The sequence below is a fragment of the Aspergillus campestris genome, assembly GCF_002847485.1.
Source record: "Aspergillus campestris IBT 28561 chromosome Unknown P168scaffold_6, whole genome shotgun sequence".
In the NCBI taxonomy this organism is placed as follows: Eukaryota; Fungi; Ascomycota; class Eurotiomycetes; order Eurotiales; family Aspergillaceae; genus Aspergillus; species Aspergillus campestris.
In genome coordinates this window covers 533535-548472 of record NW_020194341.1, presented here as the reverse complement: position 1 = coordinate 548472, position 14938 = coordinate 533535, and the positions used below count along the sequence as shown (strand labels likewise).

Sequence of the window (14938 nt, the reverse complement as noted above, 5' to 3'; positions counted from 1 at the left end):
GCTGCGAGAATAAGAAGCCGCCTCTTCCCCACAATCATGGCGGACGAAAAAGTAGAACAGAGCTACGCTGAGGATCACCACAGGCTTTCACCGCCTGTCCCTCGAGCTGTAAACATGGCTACTAGCGTCCGGTATAATGTGGCGTTTGCGGGGACCTTCATAGTCGCCGTGCTGCTACTCCTCATCTCTTTTGTCCCGTCCCACAACGAGCCAGTCCGCGTTGAAGGAGGGGCTCGCTACAGATGGGCAGACAGGTCCTATTCCACTTCGGACGATAGCCTGTTCTTACTGGGAGCTGGAAAGGCGGATGTCACGGGGTATGTACTCGATCCTTGGTTGAGCTGGAGTGATCGTTGCTAATCTTCGTTATCACGCTAGACCGGTTGTTGAGTTGGCCTTCGGCGGCTATGCCAGCCTCGATCAGGTCGGAACGGGCCTTCGTCAACGACTTTACTCTCGCTCGTTCATCGTCGCCAACCCCAATAACCCGGACGATACCTTTATCTACGTGGTCTTGGATGTATTGACCGGCGACACGGCAGTGCGACGTGGGGTCCTCGAGGGCCTCGCTGCCTTGGGCAGCGAATACGCCCAGTATGGCGAACGCAATCTCGCCCTCACTGGCACGCACTCCCACTCGGGCCCGGGCGGGTGGATGAACTACTTCCTCCCTCAGATCCCCAACAAAGGATTCAATAAGCAGAGTTATCAAGCGATTGTGGACGGCGCCATCCTGTCCATCAAGCGTGCCCATGAGAGTCGAGCCCCGGGTCGTCTGTCCTTTGGATCCATCGACGTTAAAAACGCGAATGTCAACCGGAGCCCTTACTCCTACGATCAAAATCCAGAGGAAGAGAAAGCGCGGTACTCAGACAATGTGGACAAGGCGATGACCCTGCTGAGGTTCGACCGGGAGTCCGACAACAAGACCAGTGCCATTCTCACCTTTTTCCCCGTGCACGGTACCTCGATGTACAACAACAACACGCTGGTGACGGGCGACAACAAGGGAGTCGCTGCCTATCTCTTCGAGCGAAGTGTCCAGCAGGACCCCAAGTTTACCGACGACTTCGTTGCCGGATTCTCGCAGTCCAACGTGGGTGATACGTCTCCGAACGTCCTGGGCGCGTACTGCGAGGACGGGTCTGGGGAAAAGTGTCGGTATTCGGACAGCACCTGTGGTGGAAAGACCGGAAAATGCCGCGCGCGCGGCCCCTTCTTCCGCGAGCAAGACAATGGCGCCAAGAGTTGCTTCGAGATTGGGCGACTCCAGTATGAAGCCGCCAAGACCCTCAATGACCAGATCACGTCCAAGCCCGTTCAGATTTTGAAGAACTCCGAGGTCCGAGCCTTCCATGTGTACCGGGATATGTCTCAGTACGAGTTCATTTCGCCTTTCAATGGAAGCATGCTGAAGACTTGTTCGGCCGCCATGGGGTATCCGTTTGCGGGCGGCACGACTGATGGGCCGGGCATGTTTGACTTTACGCAGAATGGCACTGGGCCCGCCACCAAGAACCCCCTGTGGGAGGTGGCTCGTAAGCTCATCCACGCCCCTTCAAAAGAGCAGGAAGAGTGTCAATACCCCAAAAAGGTTCTCTTTGACGTGGGTTCCCTCACCCAACCCTATGCCTGGGATCCGAATGTCGTGGACATTCAGCTCCTGCGGGTGGGCCAGCTGTTCATCATCGTTTCGACCAGCGAGGTAACCACCATGTCTGGACGGCGCTGGAAGGAGGCCATTGCCAAGTCAGCTAAGGAGGATCTTTCCATTGAGGACCCTCTCGTGGTTCTGGGATCCCCGGCCAACAGCTACGCCCATTACGTGACCACGGAAGAAGAATACGGAGCCCAGCGCTATGAAGGTGGCTCCACCCTGTACGGGCCCAGTCAGCTCGCTGGCTATATCAACCTCACCCTGACATACCTGCCTTTGCTGGGCAAATCTCCGGATCTGGGCAGTCTCCCGCCGGTGCCCTCTGGCGTTGAACCCCCGGTCAACACCAATAAGTCACTGAGCTTCGTTCCAGGCGTCGTGTTTGACGCACATCCCATTGGAAAATCATTCGGTGAGCTCCTCTCGTCGGAGAAAGGCGAGACGTATGGTCCTGGTGATATGGTGAATGCCACGTTCCAAGGAGCCAACCCGCGGAACAATCTACGCCAAGAGTCCACCTTTGCAACCGTCGAAAGGAACAACCCAGACTCGGGTAAATGGGAGGCGGTCCGGACGGATAACGACTGGAGTCTGATCTACAACTGGAAGCGGACGAATGGCGCTCTGGGGTACAGCGAAGTCACTCTCCAATGGCAGATCGAGGACGACTATTACGGCATTGGAGACCCTAAGCCTCTCCAGGAAGGTACCTATCGCCTGCACTACTATGGTGACGCGAAGAGCGTCAAGGGTGAGATCACGCCTTTCGAGGGGTTCGGTCATCCTTTCACGATCTCGACCAATTAAAGCCGTAATCGGCTGCACCGCGTGATGGAATAATGTATCTCCTAATTGCATACCTTGAAGCGAAGTTTTCGCCAATACTAGTAATACATAGTCCTCCTTGTTGAAGGAGATTTGATGTGACTCTCGGTTCTTTCGAATAATATGTGCGGTCAATATGATCGACGCTGGTTGGTCGGGGCCGTATCCGGGACGCCTGCGTTCATGCAACCTTAGACTGAAAAAGAAAGGCGGACGCTCGTCCAAACCACTCGGTTCTTTATCGTAGGTGTCCTCGAGTTACACGCTGATATCCATGAATAAGGCTCCACTCCACCGCATGTTGCACGGGGAATGACGGGGCCAACGAGCGCAACCCAACTAAGCGCTAGATAGAGTCGGGGCAGTCTTCTGCATCTGGATATCCGGCTCGACTGCATTTCCTTTGTCGCGCGCTAATTTCATTGTTATGGCTTCAAATCCAGGGGATCCATGTTTGCGCCAATGAAGTCAATCGCCCTGGCCGGGTGATCCCTCCCCGACCCATGCCAGCAAGGAAGATAGCGCAATTCTTGAAATGCTTCATTGTTTAAACAGAAGTCACCCCCTCTCGCATTTTCCATATGCGTCATTTATCCCAGCACTAATGCTGGTTCTCTCTTTCAGTCTGGATTTTCATTGTTTGCACGACATGCCAACATGAAAGAATCCCCGGTCGAGGCCGGTTCCTAACCCAAAGCCATATGCAATGGCCATTCAACAGCGCAACTATATTTATCTTCTGGGTCCTCCCATCAGCCGTCATTGATGGGAGGTATTTCTTGGCCATCAGGCGTGGTTAACCCAATCGCTCTCAACATGCAGTTCCCACACTTCCTCGGTTTTATCCTCCTACTCTCCTCTCTTTCTTTGGCTGGTCCAATCTCCCACCTCCTCAACGCTAGCGATGAAGACCCTTCCCTCGCTGAGCGAGACATCCCCGGCTGCTTCCCTATAGGCGGAGGCGATATGCTCAGCTGCCCGGGCCAAAGCCCCGCAATCCAATTCGAGAAAAGCACCAAGAACTCAGCTCCCACCGGCAGACCATGCATCCTGATCGGAGGCTCCGACTTGACCTACTGCCCCGACTCGGGCAAGACCTACGGCGGACGGTTCCCAATCGACGGCAGATCGCCAGACGACGCACCCTCTGTCTCTGAAGACGACATCGAAGCCTCCCCAGCAAACCCCCCAACCACACCCTTCCCCGATCCCCCCACCAAACGACAAGCACCCCAAGCCTCCGAGACCTTCGAAATAACATTCAACTCCGGCCGCATCGTAACGCTAACCGTCCCCTACGGATACCGCCTAAACCGCATCAACCAACCCAGACCTGTAGCCCCGACTGCAGCCCTAACCGCAGCCCCCAATGCAGGCCTGACAGCCCGCCGCTCCACCATCACCTCCACCAGGGTCGTGACTGTAACCGTGCTAGGGCCTTCCCCGGCCGCTGCCGCGGCTCCAAATGCCGGCTATAGTGCGCTGCTGCCGGCTCCTCCGCGGCCTGCTCCCGAGCAGGAAGAGCCTCAGATGGGGATACCTTTTACGCCGGTTTCTGCCCCGTCGCCGGATACCGCTGCGGAGCCTGGTGTGGTGGTTCCTACTTCTGCTCCGGATGATGACGGTGACAACGATGATGATGAGGACGACGGCGAATTAAAAGTCATCCCCGTCCATACTACTATGTGACGGTGACGGTGATTATAACGAAGTGAGTGACGTATGTAAAGACTTTTACTGCTAGCTGAGTGGTACCTCCACTCAGGTCTAGTCTGGTTGGTAGGTGTTTATCAGGATGTTCTCTAGTTTTTGCCTTTTCTCTGTTGGAATGGTATATTGATATGTTTCCTGGCTTCTAGCGGGCTTTTCGCCATCTAATGCATCCAACAAAGCTATTCTTCTCTTTCTTGCGTTACAACAATTTGAAAACACCGCCATACCTGTCCCACGAAGTCTACGTTCTATATTTTGGCACTCACTACCTTTCTCTATCCCAAGTTTAATAACTTAATCTTTGTCGCGCATACGAACACCATCTTACCTGTTACCTGTAATAAATCATAAATAAAAACTCCAAACCATCAACCTAAATACCAAGCGAAATCTATCCCACACGCAACTCCCTAGCCCACTTCCATTCACCCTCCATCGTATAACTGTTATTCATCGTATAGTCAACCCAAGAGCATCATTCCCCCTTATATACCCCCTAAGAATGCCCAATATTACGTAATAAGGGGTGATGGCGCAGCTGGGAGCGCGTTAGACTGAAGAACTAAACTTCAGTTTCCGACTTGTATCGGGGTTATCTAAAGGTCACCGGTTCGATCCCGGTTCATCCCATTACTTTTTGCCTTTTTACTATTTTTCTGCTGGATAGTAATTATTTTTGGGGGTGTACAATAAGGAGATGGTCATCTTGATGACTAGGTGGGTTATAGTGATAATAATTAGTGTGATTTTCAATGGTTCTTACTTAGAGTGAGGCTTTTTCTTTTGGGTTTTTGTTGATCCCTGGTTCTTCGGGTATCAAGGTAGGTGATTATATATATATAGACTACTTGTCACGAGAGCCATGTGGATGGAGAGGTGCTGTCAAATGACTTCTACTACACATCTTATCTTGATCTATCTGCATGGGTAGCTCTCACGGGCTCAGCGTGGTATGAAAGATAGTTCGATCTTGGATCATTGGATGTCTGGTGTTGATATGTTAGCTACTACGTTAAATAAGATTGATTGGTAGGTATGTACAAAGATGCTACTACTTGATTACAACGTTGATGGTGTATTGGAAATCGTTATCTTGATATCTTCGTGTATATATAATTGTAGTATTTTTTTTTTCTTGGGGAGCTTGACTTTTGAATGGGAGAATCATAGACCGGTGTGCAACGTGCCTGAGCTCCTGCCAAAACGAGTAAACCAAAGAGAAAAAGTCAAGAAGAAAAAGATCTTCAAACCAAACCCATCTCAGAACCATCCCACGCTATATATCATGTAGAAGAAAGTGAGAACAAGTCGCTCATCGTCAAGGTATAGTGCAGATATAAAAATCAACATGTCAATCAAAGCTCAGACAAGACTCCCCCCGCCTCCGCAAATTTCGTCTGGTATGTCCGGAGGCTCGCCCACTGGCGCAGTTCCTCCTGGTCGCGATCCTGATCGCTCAGGTAGCTCATTGATCGGCCGTTAACCGGAGGCGTTGCGTCAGCTGGCTCCATACTCGGTGTAGGCGCCGCGAGGCCTTCCAGTCGAACGAGGGTGTCGATAAAGGCGTGGAGGTAGGACTCGGCCTCTGCGGCGGTGAGCGGGTGGGGACCGGGTGTTGATGGGGTTGTTGCTGGGTTGGTTGAGCCGGCTGAGTGAGGGAGGTTGAGGAGGGTGGAGGCGACTTGGCGGACTTTGCAGGTCTGTTTGTTTGTTCTCTGGTTAGTCCGAGGTCATTCGGTATACAGAAGGGGTCGACAAGACGTACGAAACTTGCGCCGTTGGGCTCCATGTTCACTGGGTTCACGGACTGCAAGAGGACACACAAGTCGCGGATGACGAGACGGCGCTCTTCGGCCATTATACTTCCGATGGGATCGGATTGGCCGTGGGAGTCGCTCGGTTCGGATTTGCATCCCAGCGAGGACTTCTCTTCCGAGTGCTGGCGGCACCGCTGCCATACGCCGTAGAGTCCCCAATACTTCTCGACCAGATATGATCGCGTTCCTAGCTGGCTGGCGTAGATGTTGGCCTTCTGGATCTCGTACTGGATATGTCGGCGTTCCCAAGTCTCCTGATCTTCGCCCGTCGCGGTTAACCCGCGATCGTCCCGTGCTTGTCCAAATGGTGATGCCGGCGCCCGCCCTCTTTGCAGCGACAGCTCCCGAGGCACGCTGGCTGAGGCGTCCCTCGCCTTTTGTAAACAGTCCCAGAGGACGGATCGTTGGCGCTCCCAGTCGACGATCTGACCGCTGCCAAATGCCAGTTCCCAGGCAGACAGGGAATTATATGAGCTGAGAACGCGAACATTCGTATTGAATCCCACGAGTTGCGATACCTTATTGGCCGGCTGAGGATCCACGTGCGTCGAAAAGATGTACTCGTCGTCCACTTCGAGCGGAAGGGGCGGATACCGTTCTGTCGGGGTCTCCGGAGGCACGTGGAATACTGTATCCGCAGATCCCATTTGCTGCAAAGTTCGGAACCCGACCAAGGCCGTGTAGAAGAGGCGTCGTCCAAGCTCTTGCTCGATCACGTTGGTCTGGCCGTCATCCAGTGCGCCAGATGGGTCTTGCGATTGCGACGACATCGAATTCGGGCTGATTGGACTGAGGGGCGACGGCCGCGTCGACGCGCGGCACAAGTCGTATACATGGATCATTGTGATACATTCGACGAAATACGTGCGGCACCGCCGCATACTGTAAACATAGCCGGAGCATAGCCCGAGGAAATAGCTCACGGCCGCATCGTAGACCGTCGCACTCCGATCGAGATAACCTGTGCCTCGTGCCTGGACGGCGACATCACGACACCTCTTGACCAAGGCCATCGAGTGTGGAAACGCGGCCTTTTCCTCCTCGGTCTTCAGGTGCTGTTTGGGCCTTCGGGGGAATGATGTCACCAGGGTCCCGATCATGGAGGCCGTGAGCGCCAGAAAGATTCGATCTGTGACATCTTCGCGGCGATCCAGCGCGGCGCGGAATGTAGGCTCATGGGGAACAGGGACCAGGGGGTGGATGTAGGTGAAATAGTCATCAATTAACAGCTTGATGGTGGGGAGTGGGCAAATGGATTCCACCGAGAGCGACGAAGGAGCGGGGGAGGAGGGGATACCCCCCGATGGCAATGACGGGAGAGCCGAGGAGATTTGATATTGGTCCGAAGGGCTGGGGGAGCCAGCAAGCGAGGAAGCCAGCTTCTGCTTCCTGAACGCCTCTGCGTGGCGGTTAGGAGGGCCGCGACGCCGACTGGGTCGCTCATATGTACACGGGATTTCTAGGCTTGCGCATGATCGACACGGAGGTCCGCTGGTGTCGCACTGTACGCACGGAGTCCATCAGCCTACACAATCTACAATGTCGACTACAGAACAAAGGAATTGCACGTACCTTCACCTTTCGAATGCTGCAGGCATCGCAGGCCTTCCGCAGTCTGGTCCGTTGGTCCATGGGGAGGGAGAGAATGCAGTCGGCGTTTCCATGCTTTGCGATCGCACCAATCAGGTTATAGTTCTGCAAGGGATCGCATTATAAATCACACTCGAGGGGTGAACGTTGGGGTCGAGATTTCGTCAAATCGGTGAGACGCGGAGAGAGTGCGGGAGCTATAGTCTGTCCCCAGGAGGAAGAGGGGGTTCAAGTATCCTTGTTAGCCAGCCAATTCCCCTGTAGGTTACTGAAAAGGATGGTTACCAGGGGGGGATGGATGTCAGAATTCTAAATTAAGAGCCTTTGTCCGGCAACGGCCCCTAAGGAGAGAAAAGAGACAAGAAGGTTACAGATTCCTCGTGGTCGCGGGCATCTCACCGTGGTCAGATCACGTGGCTTTCGTCATTCTCGAGGCCATTACTTATTCTTCTTTGTTATGGACTTACTATTGTTTATTATTAATTAATATTAGGGCGACGAAGCTGTTTACCTCTTTAGTCATCGCAATTCAAGCACCATGGGTGACTGTAGTCAGTCGGTTCTTTCTCCGTCCTCTTCGAAGCCAATTGGTAGCCTTGGCGCTTTAGTCTAGAGTCTATTACTCTTAGTGAGATACACCACTAGGCGGCAGAGATGGAGAACCAAGGAAAGGGGTAGCATGGCGGAGAAAATCTCCACTCTGCAGAAACCCCCGGACGTGCTCCGACTGCATGGATGGATCGGATTACTCCGTCAGGTTGCCTAAACCGGCGACCGCATCGAACGTGCATAATGGTTGGAGAAGGGACGCTTCGTTTCAGGTCTTATACAATTGCAAAGCCACGAATAATCGCGCACAAACTTCAATGCAATGGACGAGTCCATGTGGGGGGATATATATACTTTTCGTAGAAGCCTCGAGTACAAGAATTCGAAGGGTGAACTCGCTTGAGAGCGTATCAAACAACAGCATCGTTCTCGTTACCATCGTCGTGGAAATCTCCTACATCCTCCGGCTGTCTGTTCAAAGCGTCGCGCTTGTTTTCGATCCCCGCAGCCCAAAGCGCCGATCCCACGGCCGTCGACATGAGAAAGAACATCGAGAGCGGAGGGACCAACTGGAGGATCAAGGATACCGTTCCAAACCTGCATGGGTCGGTTAGGCTTTCAAAAACTAGGGTGAGGGTATTGGAGGTCATGATGGACTTACCCCGTATACTGCAGCTGTCGCTCCCGGATCCTCTCCTTCCGCTGCTGCTTGGAGAGATCCAGCAACTGGAAGTATCGCCAGTGGTGGAACGGGCCCGCCCGATAGCCCGTCAGGACGAGAAATAGGGGCACACCAACAATGGGGATAAAGGTCAACGGGAGAAGCACGACAAACTCCACAATCTGACGCAAGGAGAAGGGCGCGTAGACGGCACTGTGGAGAGGCTTGCCCAGCCGCTTCACGACGTCCTCACCCTGGGGGTACAGGACGCGCGACGTGGTGACGAGGTCACCATATCCCTCGCTCACAAGTACGGCATCGAATATATCCACCAACGTCTCGTCGACGAAGAAGGCCTCGAACAGGATGGCCACAATGGCAGAACCCTCACCCAGAACCAAGACTAACCCGTTGATCCACGCACTCCGACCCTGGAAGATAGCCAGGAAGGCCACCTGCGGCAGATATGCGAAGATGAAGAGCAGTGCATATATGAAGATCGAAAGGAAGATGATCGGAATGAGACGGGTCTTGAACAAGGGCCAGAGGAAGCGATGGGTCGCGAAGTAGTAGATTCCCTACGTCAGTCAGTAATGGTATAGTAGGTGAACATCGACAGAAAGGCTCGACAAACCCGAAAAGGATACAGCCAAGCAGCCCTCGGGGAATTTGACAGTTTGACCATGGTAACTATGTGACAGATGATGCGACAGATGAATTGTAGACACGCGAGCAAGAGGCAAGGTCAACCGTTGATGCCTACACCGTCAGTGCACCGATCAAGCGAATAAGCGGACCGACGATGATGACAGAGGCTAGTGGCCGCCAAGCCCCTTATCGATAAGCAGGCGGTGAGCAGGGTATATAAAGCGAAAATTTCCTCGCGTCTTTTTCTTCTTTTCTTCTTTCTCCAACTTACTGATCACACCTTCTTATTCACTCTGGGATCTAATTACCCCATGGATCATTGGAGGGGAAAAGAAAGGTCAGACGAATAATGCTGCCTTACCCCAAATTCTTCTTCATTGTGGAGCGTTTGGAAATATTTACAGCGTACATCACTTTTGCCCTACGCCTTGTGTGGTGAATTCTCATCTTGCTAGACTGGACGAATACTCATTCGTCCATGATATCTTCAGTCAAGTGGACTTGATGGATACGTCCTCTTGATATCGCTGATTGGTATTATCCACAGTGTAAAACTGGTGCCTGTGCCCAGCCTGGTACAATGCTCCTGTTCCAACAAGGACCAATAATCAACGGCTTAGCTCGAGTAATGAGGAATTGCATAAATACAAAGGAATATCTTAAGCTTAATAACCTACACTCGTATTTGAAACCTTGTATTCATCAGATACTCGAGAACCTCGCTGGCGGAGACTGTAAGATCCTGCAGGGACCAAGAAATGATGTCAGTTGAGCTTCCACCAACATCCAGCGACCCATCATCCAACTTCCTCTTCACACCCGCCATAACCATCCAACATCTCTACCCTGTATACCCCTCCTAAGAGGATAAAAACACCACCAATGACCACACTCGATTCCAGCGACTCCAATTACCAAGTCTTCCGCGAGTGTCTATCCAGCGCGATCGTGGAGCGATCCACCCCGCACCGCCCACAGAAAGCCCCAAAACGACGAGCCCCAAAGACCAAGCGCAACGGACGCAGAGATGACAGCACACACGAGGCCACAGCAGAGACGAAGCCCGCGGGCGCAAGCGCAGGCGCAAACCCAGAAGAACTAGCAGAATTCATCGACGTACGCAACCACCACCCTGATACCTATATACGTAGGCAGCTAGCCAACTAACCACAACCCCAATTGACACACGGTCCCCCCAAAACCACAGTTCCTCGCCTCCGAAATCTTCCCCAACCTCCCAGACTCCCTAAAAACCCTCACCTACTCCACCCTCCAGCACGACGCCTCCCTGAGCACCGCATACGAGACGCCCCTCTCCGCCACCACCCGCGACGACCTCACCGCGCCGCTCCCCGCAACCGTCTCCGAGACCCTCACCGTCTACGGCCTCGCGCACGACGTGCCCGACTTCTTGGGAAAGGTGCTCAACGAGTACATCGAGGGGGCGACGAAGCCGCCGCCCGTGTGGGCGAGCACGCGGACGGACGCGTGCGAAATCTGCGAGCGTGACTGGATTCCGCTGTCGTACCACCATCTGATCCCGCGGGGCGTGCATGCCAAGGTGCTGAAGAAGGGGTGGCATGACGAGTGGATGCTGAATAGCGTTGCTTGGTTGTGTCGCGCTTGTCATAGCTTTGTGCATCGCATGGCGGGGAATGAGGAGCTGGCGCGTGAGTGGTTTACCGTTGAGCGGATCTTGGAGAGGGAGGATGTGAGGGCTTGGGCGAGGTGGGTGGGGAGGGTGAGGTGGAAGGCTACTTAGATTCGTTAAGAGTTGCTATTGCTTTCTTTTGTTTTCATCGTTTGGGCCGCTGGTTTTGGAAATTATGATTCATGTGTCTATGCTATACTTATACCAACCGCCGCTGTATTGTACATAGGGGGGACCGTCGCATCAGGCTGCGCCGGTCTGCTGACCGTCGTAATTTTACATGTTGCGCACCACATGCGCACCGCCCGCCATAACGCCAATAAGTGTACATGATCGGAAGATCCAATAGGGGTAGATCCCATAGAAGAGATCACAGATACCTTTTCTCGAAAATCTCTTCGTAGCACTGGACGCGGTCGCCCACGGCAAACTCGGTCCAATCGTCGAAGCCAATCCCACATTCCGTGTCTTTGCGCATCTCGGCTACATCTTTCTTGACGTTCTTCAGCGAGGAGATGGTGCCTGTGAGGACATGGGTTAGCTCGAAATCCCAACATGAAAGAAAGAGCAGGTCTAGCTTACCGTCGTAGATGGTCTCGTTGTCTCTCAGAACGCGCACCTTCCGGGTCCGATTGATCAGTCCGTTGCGGACTCGGCAGCCTGCGATCGAGACCTTGCCTCGGCCCTTCATGCTGATGTCGAATACCTGGCCGATCTCCGCTTCGCCTGTGACCCGTTGGGTCACGAGTGGGGGTAGTTGTTCGCTCAGGGTTTCCCTGATGTCGTCGATGAGCTTGTAGATTATGTTGTGGTTCATGATTTTGACCCCGCGGACCTCCGCCATGCGTAGAATGGCCGGCTCAATTGGCATGTTGAAGGAGACAACATGCCCGTGCGACGCCTCTGCATGTTCAATATCGAACTCTGTCACCGGTCCAACGCCCGATCGGATCACGTTGGCAAAGACTTCGTTGTTGCCGATCGCCGCCACCGAGTTCAAGACGGCTTCGGCGGAGCCGCCTACATCGGCCTTGATGATGTAGTTCACGGGCTTAGGGCCTGACGGGGTCGGGTCATAATCGGCCTCTCCCTTGTCAGATTTCTCCTTGCGACGCTTTTCCACGGTTTGACGACGGGCTTCGTTGATCGCTGTCGTGTCTTCGCCCAATTTCTGTGTCTCTATCCGCTCCATTCGGTATTCCACGACGGCTCTCGCCTTCTGTTCGTTGGGGGCTTGGAGCACCTCTGCTCCCGCTTCCGGCTGTTCCCTCCAGCCATCGATTTCCACTGGCGTGCCGGGAGTTGCTTCGTCAATGGCCACACCTGCTTCGTTGCGAAGCGTGCGTACCCGAGCCCAAGCAGTGCCTGCCACGATGATATCACCCGTCCGTAGCGTGCCTCGGCGGACAAGCACCGTGGCCACACGGCCGTAGCTCTTCGTAGTAGCCTCGATCACCCATCCTTCGACGTTGCCTTGCGCGTCTGCGCGGTAATCCAGGACCTCGGAAAGCGTGACAATGGCTTCTTCGAGTTCCAGCATCCCCTGGCCCGTCTTGCCACTCACGCCGATCGCCTGGACGTCACCACCAAAGTCCTCGACGTGGACTCCATGCGAGGAAAGGTCCTGCTTGACACGTTCAGGGTTGCTATCGGGCTTATCGATTTTGCTCATGGCGACGATGATGGGCACCTGGGACCCGGTAGCATGCTTGATGGCTTCGATTGTCTGGGGTTTGACGCTGTCATCGGCCGCAACTACGAGTACGACGATATCGGTCACGTCGGCACCGCGGCGACGCATGTCCAAGAAGGCCGCGTGCCCAGGGGTATCTAAGAAAGTGATGGTCTTTCCAGATGGCATCGCCACGGAGAAAGCACCGATGTGCTGGGTAATCCCACCGTGCTCCGAAGCCGCAACCGAGGAATTCCGGAGCCAGTCAAGAATCGTTGTTTTGCCATGGTCGACGTGTCCCATGATCGTCACCACCGGTGGTCGAGACGGTAGCATAGATTTGTCCTCAGGTTCATCAGCGGGCGTTAATTCCTCACCACCGGTATCAAAGACGGGCTCGAAGTTGAACTCAGTCGCCACCAAACCAGCAGTTTCCGAATCCAGGACATGGCTGTACGAAACTTCCTCGAAACCCATGTCCTCCATACGGGCAACAAACTGTGCCGGCCGCACACCGATAACATTAGCAAGGTCGCCGACACTGATGAACTCTGGGAGATAAAGCGGGCTTGGAGTCGTATCCAACTCCTTGCGCCGTGTCTTTTCTTTCTTCGAACGTTTCCGTTCGAGGCGTTGCTGACGACGCTCCTCCGCGTCAAACTCCTCATCAGCTTTCTGCCGCCGATTTTCTCGACGTTTTGACGACTTCTCCTGCGGGGCGTTCTTGTCCTGCGTCTCAAACAGCGAGGCATCCCATGTCCATGATTTTTGCTCCGTTTCCGGCGTTTTGGCTTCCTTGAACTTCCTGTGTGAACGAGGCTCTTCCAAATCACCGACAATTCCCGTCTCTGCGGATGGGATGACCGGTTGCCCCGCCGCAGTATCTGTCTCAGCAGGTTCCTCGCCAGACTCGTGTTCCCGATAGTATGCGTGCTTCAATAATGCCTTTTGCCTGTTATCCAGGGCACCGGTGTCGCTGCTTGTTCCCGACGGGTGCTGATGACCCAGCTTTCTGATCCTAAGACTTTGATCCGGGCGGGGAGCCTTGCACTGCGGGCAGACGATCTGTTTTCCAAAGCAATGGTACTGGCAGTCTGGACAAGTCCAGTCCCTCTGTCGTATATGGTGCGGTGCCCTTGGCTGCCCTTCCAATTTTCTATCCGGCTGTAGAGATGGATGCTGTCCCCACCGATCTTGACGAGGCTGGTGCTGACCGTGGTGTTGATGTTGTTGCTGGTGACGGTGGTGGCCTCCTGGTTGCTGCTGCTGTTGTCGTCGTTGTTGCTGCTGTTGTTTTTGCTGCCGGGACGCCTCTGCATTCTCTGCGATGACTTCTGCTGAAGCATGAGCACCGCAGCGTTTGCAGGTGGTGAATTTTGGTAAGGAGTTGAACCCGCAACTAGAGCATTTCCATGTTTGCCTCCAACGATCGCGGTTCTGGGTGGTATTCTCAGGGTAGCCATGGGATGTTTTCAATGATTCTGATGCGGGGCTTTCTGCAGAAAATCTCGGCGAATACCGCTTTCCTCCCCATTTGGACGATTTGACATCTCCCGGAGGCGCCCTCGTGCTGTGGAGTTGTTCAAAAAGGTCGGTGCTTGCACTTGCCGGCGGTTTTGATCTCGACGCTGACTGTGCCTCCTGCTCCTGAGCGGCATTGTTGCGTGCGATCAAAGCATCGCGGATTGCCTGTTCCGCTGGACTCAACGTCGCCGGTTTTTGCGACGAACTAGAGCCCCATCGACCGCCAAACTTAGGCTTCGGGGTGGTGGATTTCGAATCGGGGCCATCGGAAGAATCGAGAGAGACGAGCGAGGAGCGAAAGGTCCGCCGCAGCACGGAGGAGGTTATGACCGGGGCGAAAGCTGCGTCACGGTTTCTTGCAGCCAAAGACGGCCAACCCGCACCATGGCTGCGAGAGAGCTGGAGCAAGCAGAAAGACAAGAATTAGAGTGGCGCGATACCAAAGCGCGCAGATAGAAAGAGACTCACGTTGAGGGCAGCCCGCCGGTGCATTATATATTCATCGAGGGGTGGAGGCTCGAAAAGGACAACGGACGACGTTTCTTTTGCCGGTCCAGCTAGTACGTAGTTTGCTCCGAATTCCCCTCGGGGAAACTTTTGCGGCGTTTGGGCAGTCTGTCTGCCTGGATCC

At 54.0% G+C, this 14938-nt stretch overlaps 6 protein-coding genes and 1 non-coding gene across 7 annotated transcripts; 4 read left to right on the top strand and 3 right to left on the bottom strand.

Annotated features, from left to right (window-relative positions):
• Positions 1 to 114: 114 nt before the first annotated feature.
• P168DRAFT_236562 (neutral/alkaline ceramidase) lies at positions 115 to 2464 on the top strand (the record flags this gene model as incomplete). Its single annotated transcript, XM_024833529.1, has 2 exons — positions 115 to 317; positions 379 to 2464. 2 exons carry the CDS (start codon positions 115 to 117, stop codon positions 2462 to 2464), a joined length of 2289 nt encoding a protein of 762 aa, XP_024692757.1.
• A 730-nt stretch (positions 2465 to 3194) lies between these two features.
• On the top strand, positions 3195 to 4565 carry P168DRAFT_290250 (uncharacterized protein). The gene has a single exon (XM_024837167.1). The coding sequence runs from the start codon at positions 3299 to 3301 to the stop codon at positions 4169 to 4171; it is 873 nt and encodes a 290-aa protein (XP_024692756.1). The 5' UTR covers positions 3195 to 3298; the 3' UTR covers positions 4172 to 4565.
• A 153-nt stretch (positions 4566 to 4718) lies between these two features.
• Positions 4719 to 4825, top strand: P168DRAFT_t102. Its single transcript has one exon. It is a non-coding gene; the product is annotated as a tRNA-Phe (tRNA).
• A 484-nt stretch (positions 4826 to 5309) lies between these two features.
• On the bottom strand, positions 5310 to 7975 carry P168DRAFT_268839 (uncharacterized protein). Its single transcript, XM_024835112.1, has 3 exons — positions 7585 to 7975; positions 5961 to 7514; positions 5310 to 5895 (listed from the first exon to the last, which is right to left on the bottom strand). Exons 1-3 carry the CDS (start codon positions 7642 to 7644, stop codon positions 5551 to 5553), a joined length of 1959 nt encoding a protein of 652 aa, XP_024692755.1. The 5' UTR covers positions 7645 to 7975; the 3' UTR covers positions 5310 to 5550.
• Positions 7976 to 8077: 102 nt separating this feature from the next.
• P168DRAFT_268835 (EI24 domain-containing protein) lies at positions 8078 to 9574 on the bottom strand. Its single transcript, XM_024835111.1, has 3 exons — positions 9447 to 9574; positions 8813 to 9390; positions 8078 to 8748 (listed from the first exon to the last, which is right to left on the bottom strand). Exons 1-3 carry the CDS (start codon positions 9495 to 9497, stop codon positions 8562 to 8564), a joined length of 816 nt encoding a protein of 271 aa, XP_024692754.1. The 5' UTR covers positions 9498 to 9574; the 3' UTR covers positions 8078 to 8561.
• Positions 9575 to 10342: 768 nt separating this feature from the next.
• On the top strand, positions 10343 to 11366 carry P168DRAFT_304479 (HNH endonuclease; the record flags this gene model as incomplete). Its single annotated transcript, XM_024838849.1, has 2 exons — positions 10343 to 10576; positions 10668 to 11366. 2 exons carry the CDS (start codon positions 10343 to 10345, stop codon positions 11220 to 11222), a joined length of 789 nt encoding a protein of 262 aa, XP_024692753.1. The 3' UTR covers positions 11223 to 11366.
• P168DRAFT_268829 (translation initiation factor 2) lies at positions 11307 to 14835 on the bottom strand. The gene is made up of 3 exons (XM_024835110.1): positions 14776 to 14835; positions 11694 to 14706; positions 11307 to 11633 (listed from the first exon to the last, which is right to left on the bottom strand). Exons 1-3 carry the CDS (start codon positions 14797 to 14799, stop codon positions 11482 to 11484), a joined length of 3189 nt encoding a protein of 1062 aa, XP_024692752.1. The 5' UTR covers positions 14800 to 14835; the 3' UTR covers positions 11307 to 11481.
• Between the last annotated feature and the right edge of the window lie 103 nt (positions 14836 to 14938).

What these genes read in the sequence shown, in the direction of transcription:
- P168DRAFT_290250 (XM_024837167.1), top strand. Translation starts at nt 3,299, where the DNA reads ATGCAGTTCCCACACTTCCTCGGTTTTATCCTCCTACTCTCCTCTCTT.
- P168DRAFT_268829 (XM_024835110.1), bottom strand. Translation starts at nt 14,799, where the DNA reads ATGCACCGGCGGGCTGCCCTCAAC. An exon ending in ACCGGCGGGCTGCCCTCAAC is followed by an intron (nt 14,707 to 14,775) that starts GTGAGTCTCTTT and finishes TGCTTGCTCCAG; the next exon opens with CTCTCTCGCAGCCATGGTGC. An exon ending in CAACGAGACCATCTACGACG is followed by an intron (nt 11,634 to 11,693) that starts GTAAGCTAGACC and finishes ATGTCCTCACAG; the next exon opens with GCACCATCTCCTCGCTGAAG.
- P168DRAFT_268839 (XM_024835112.1), bottom strand. Translation starts at nt 7,644, where the DNA reads ATGGACCAACGGACCAGACTGCGGAAGGCCTGCGATGCCTGCAGCATT. An exon ending in GCAGCATTCGAAAGGTGAAG is followed by an intron (nt 7,515 to 7,584) that starts GTACGTGCAATT and finishes CCGTGCGTACAG; the next exon opens with TGCGACACCAGCGGACCTCC. An exon ending in AGCCCAACGGCGCAAGTTTC is followed by an intron (nt 5,896 to 5,960) that starts GTACGTCTTGTC and finishes ACAAACAAACAG; the next exon opens with ACCTGCAAAGTCCGCCAAGT.
- P168DRAFT_268835 (XM_024835111.1), bottom strand. Translation starts at nt 9,497, where the DNA reads ATGGTCAAACTGTCAAATTCCCCGAGGGCTGCTTGGCTGTATCCTTTT. An exon ending in CTTGGCTGTATCCTTTTCGG is followed by an intron (nt 9,391 to 9,446) that starts GTTTGTCGAGCC and finishes TGACTGACGTAG; the next exon opens with GGAATCTACTACTTCGCGAC. An exon ending in CGACAGCTGCAGTATACGGG is followed by an intron (nt 8,749 to 8,812) that starts GTAAGTCCATCA and finishes CGACCCATGCAG; the next exon opens with GTTTGGAACGGTATCCTTGA.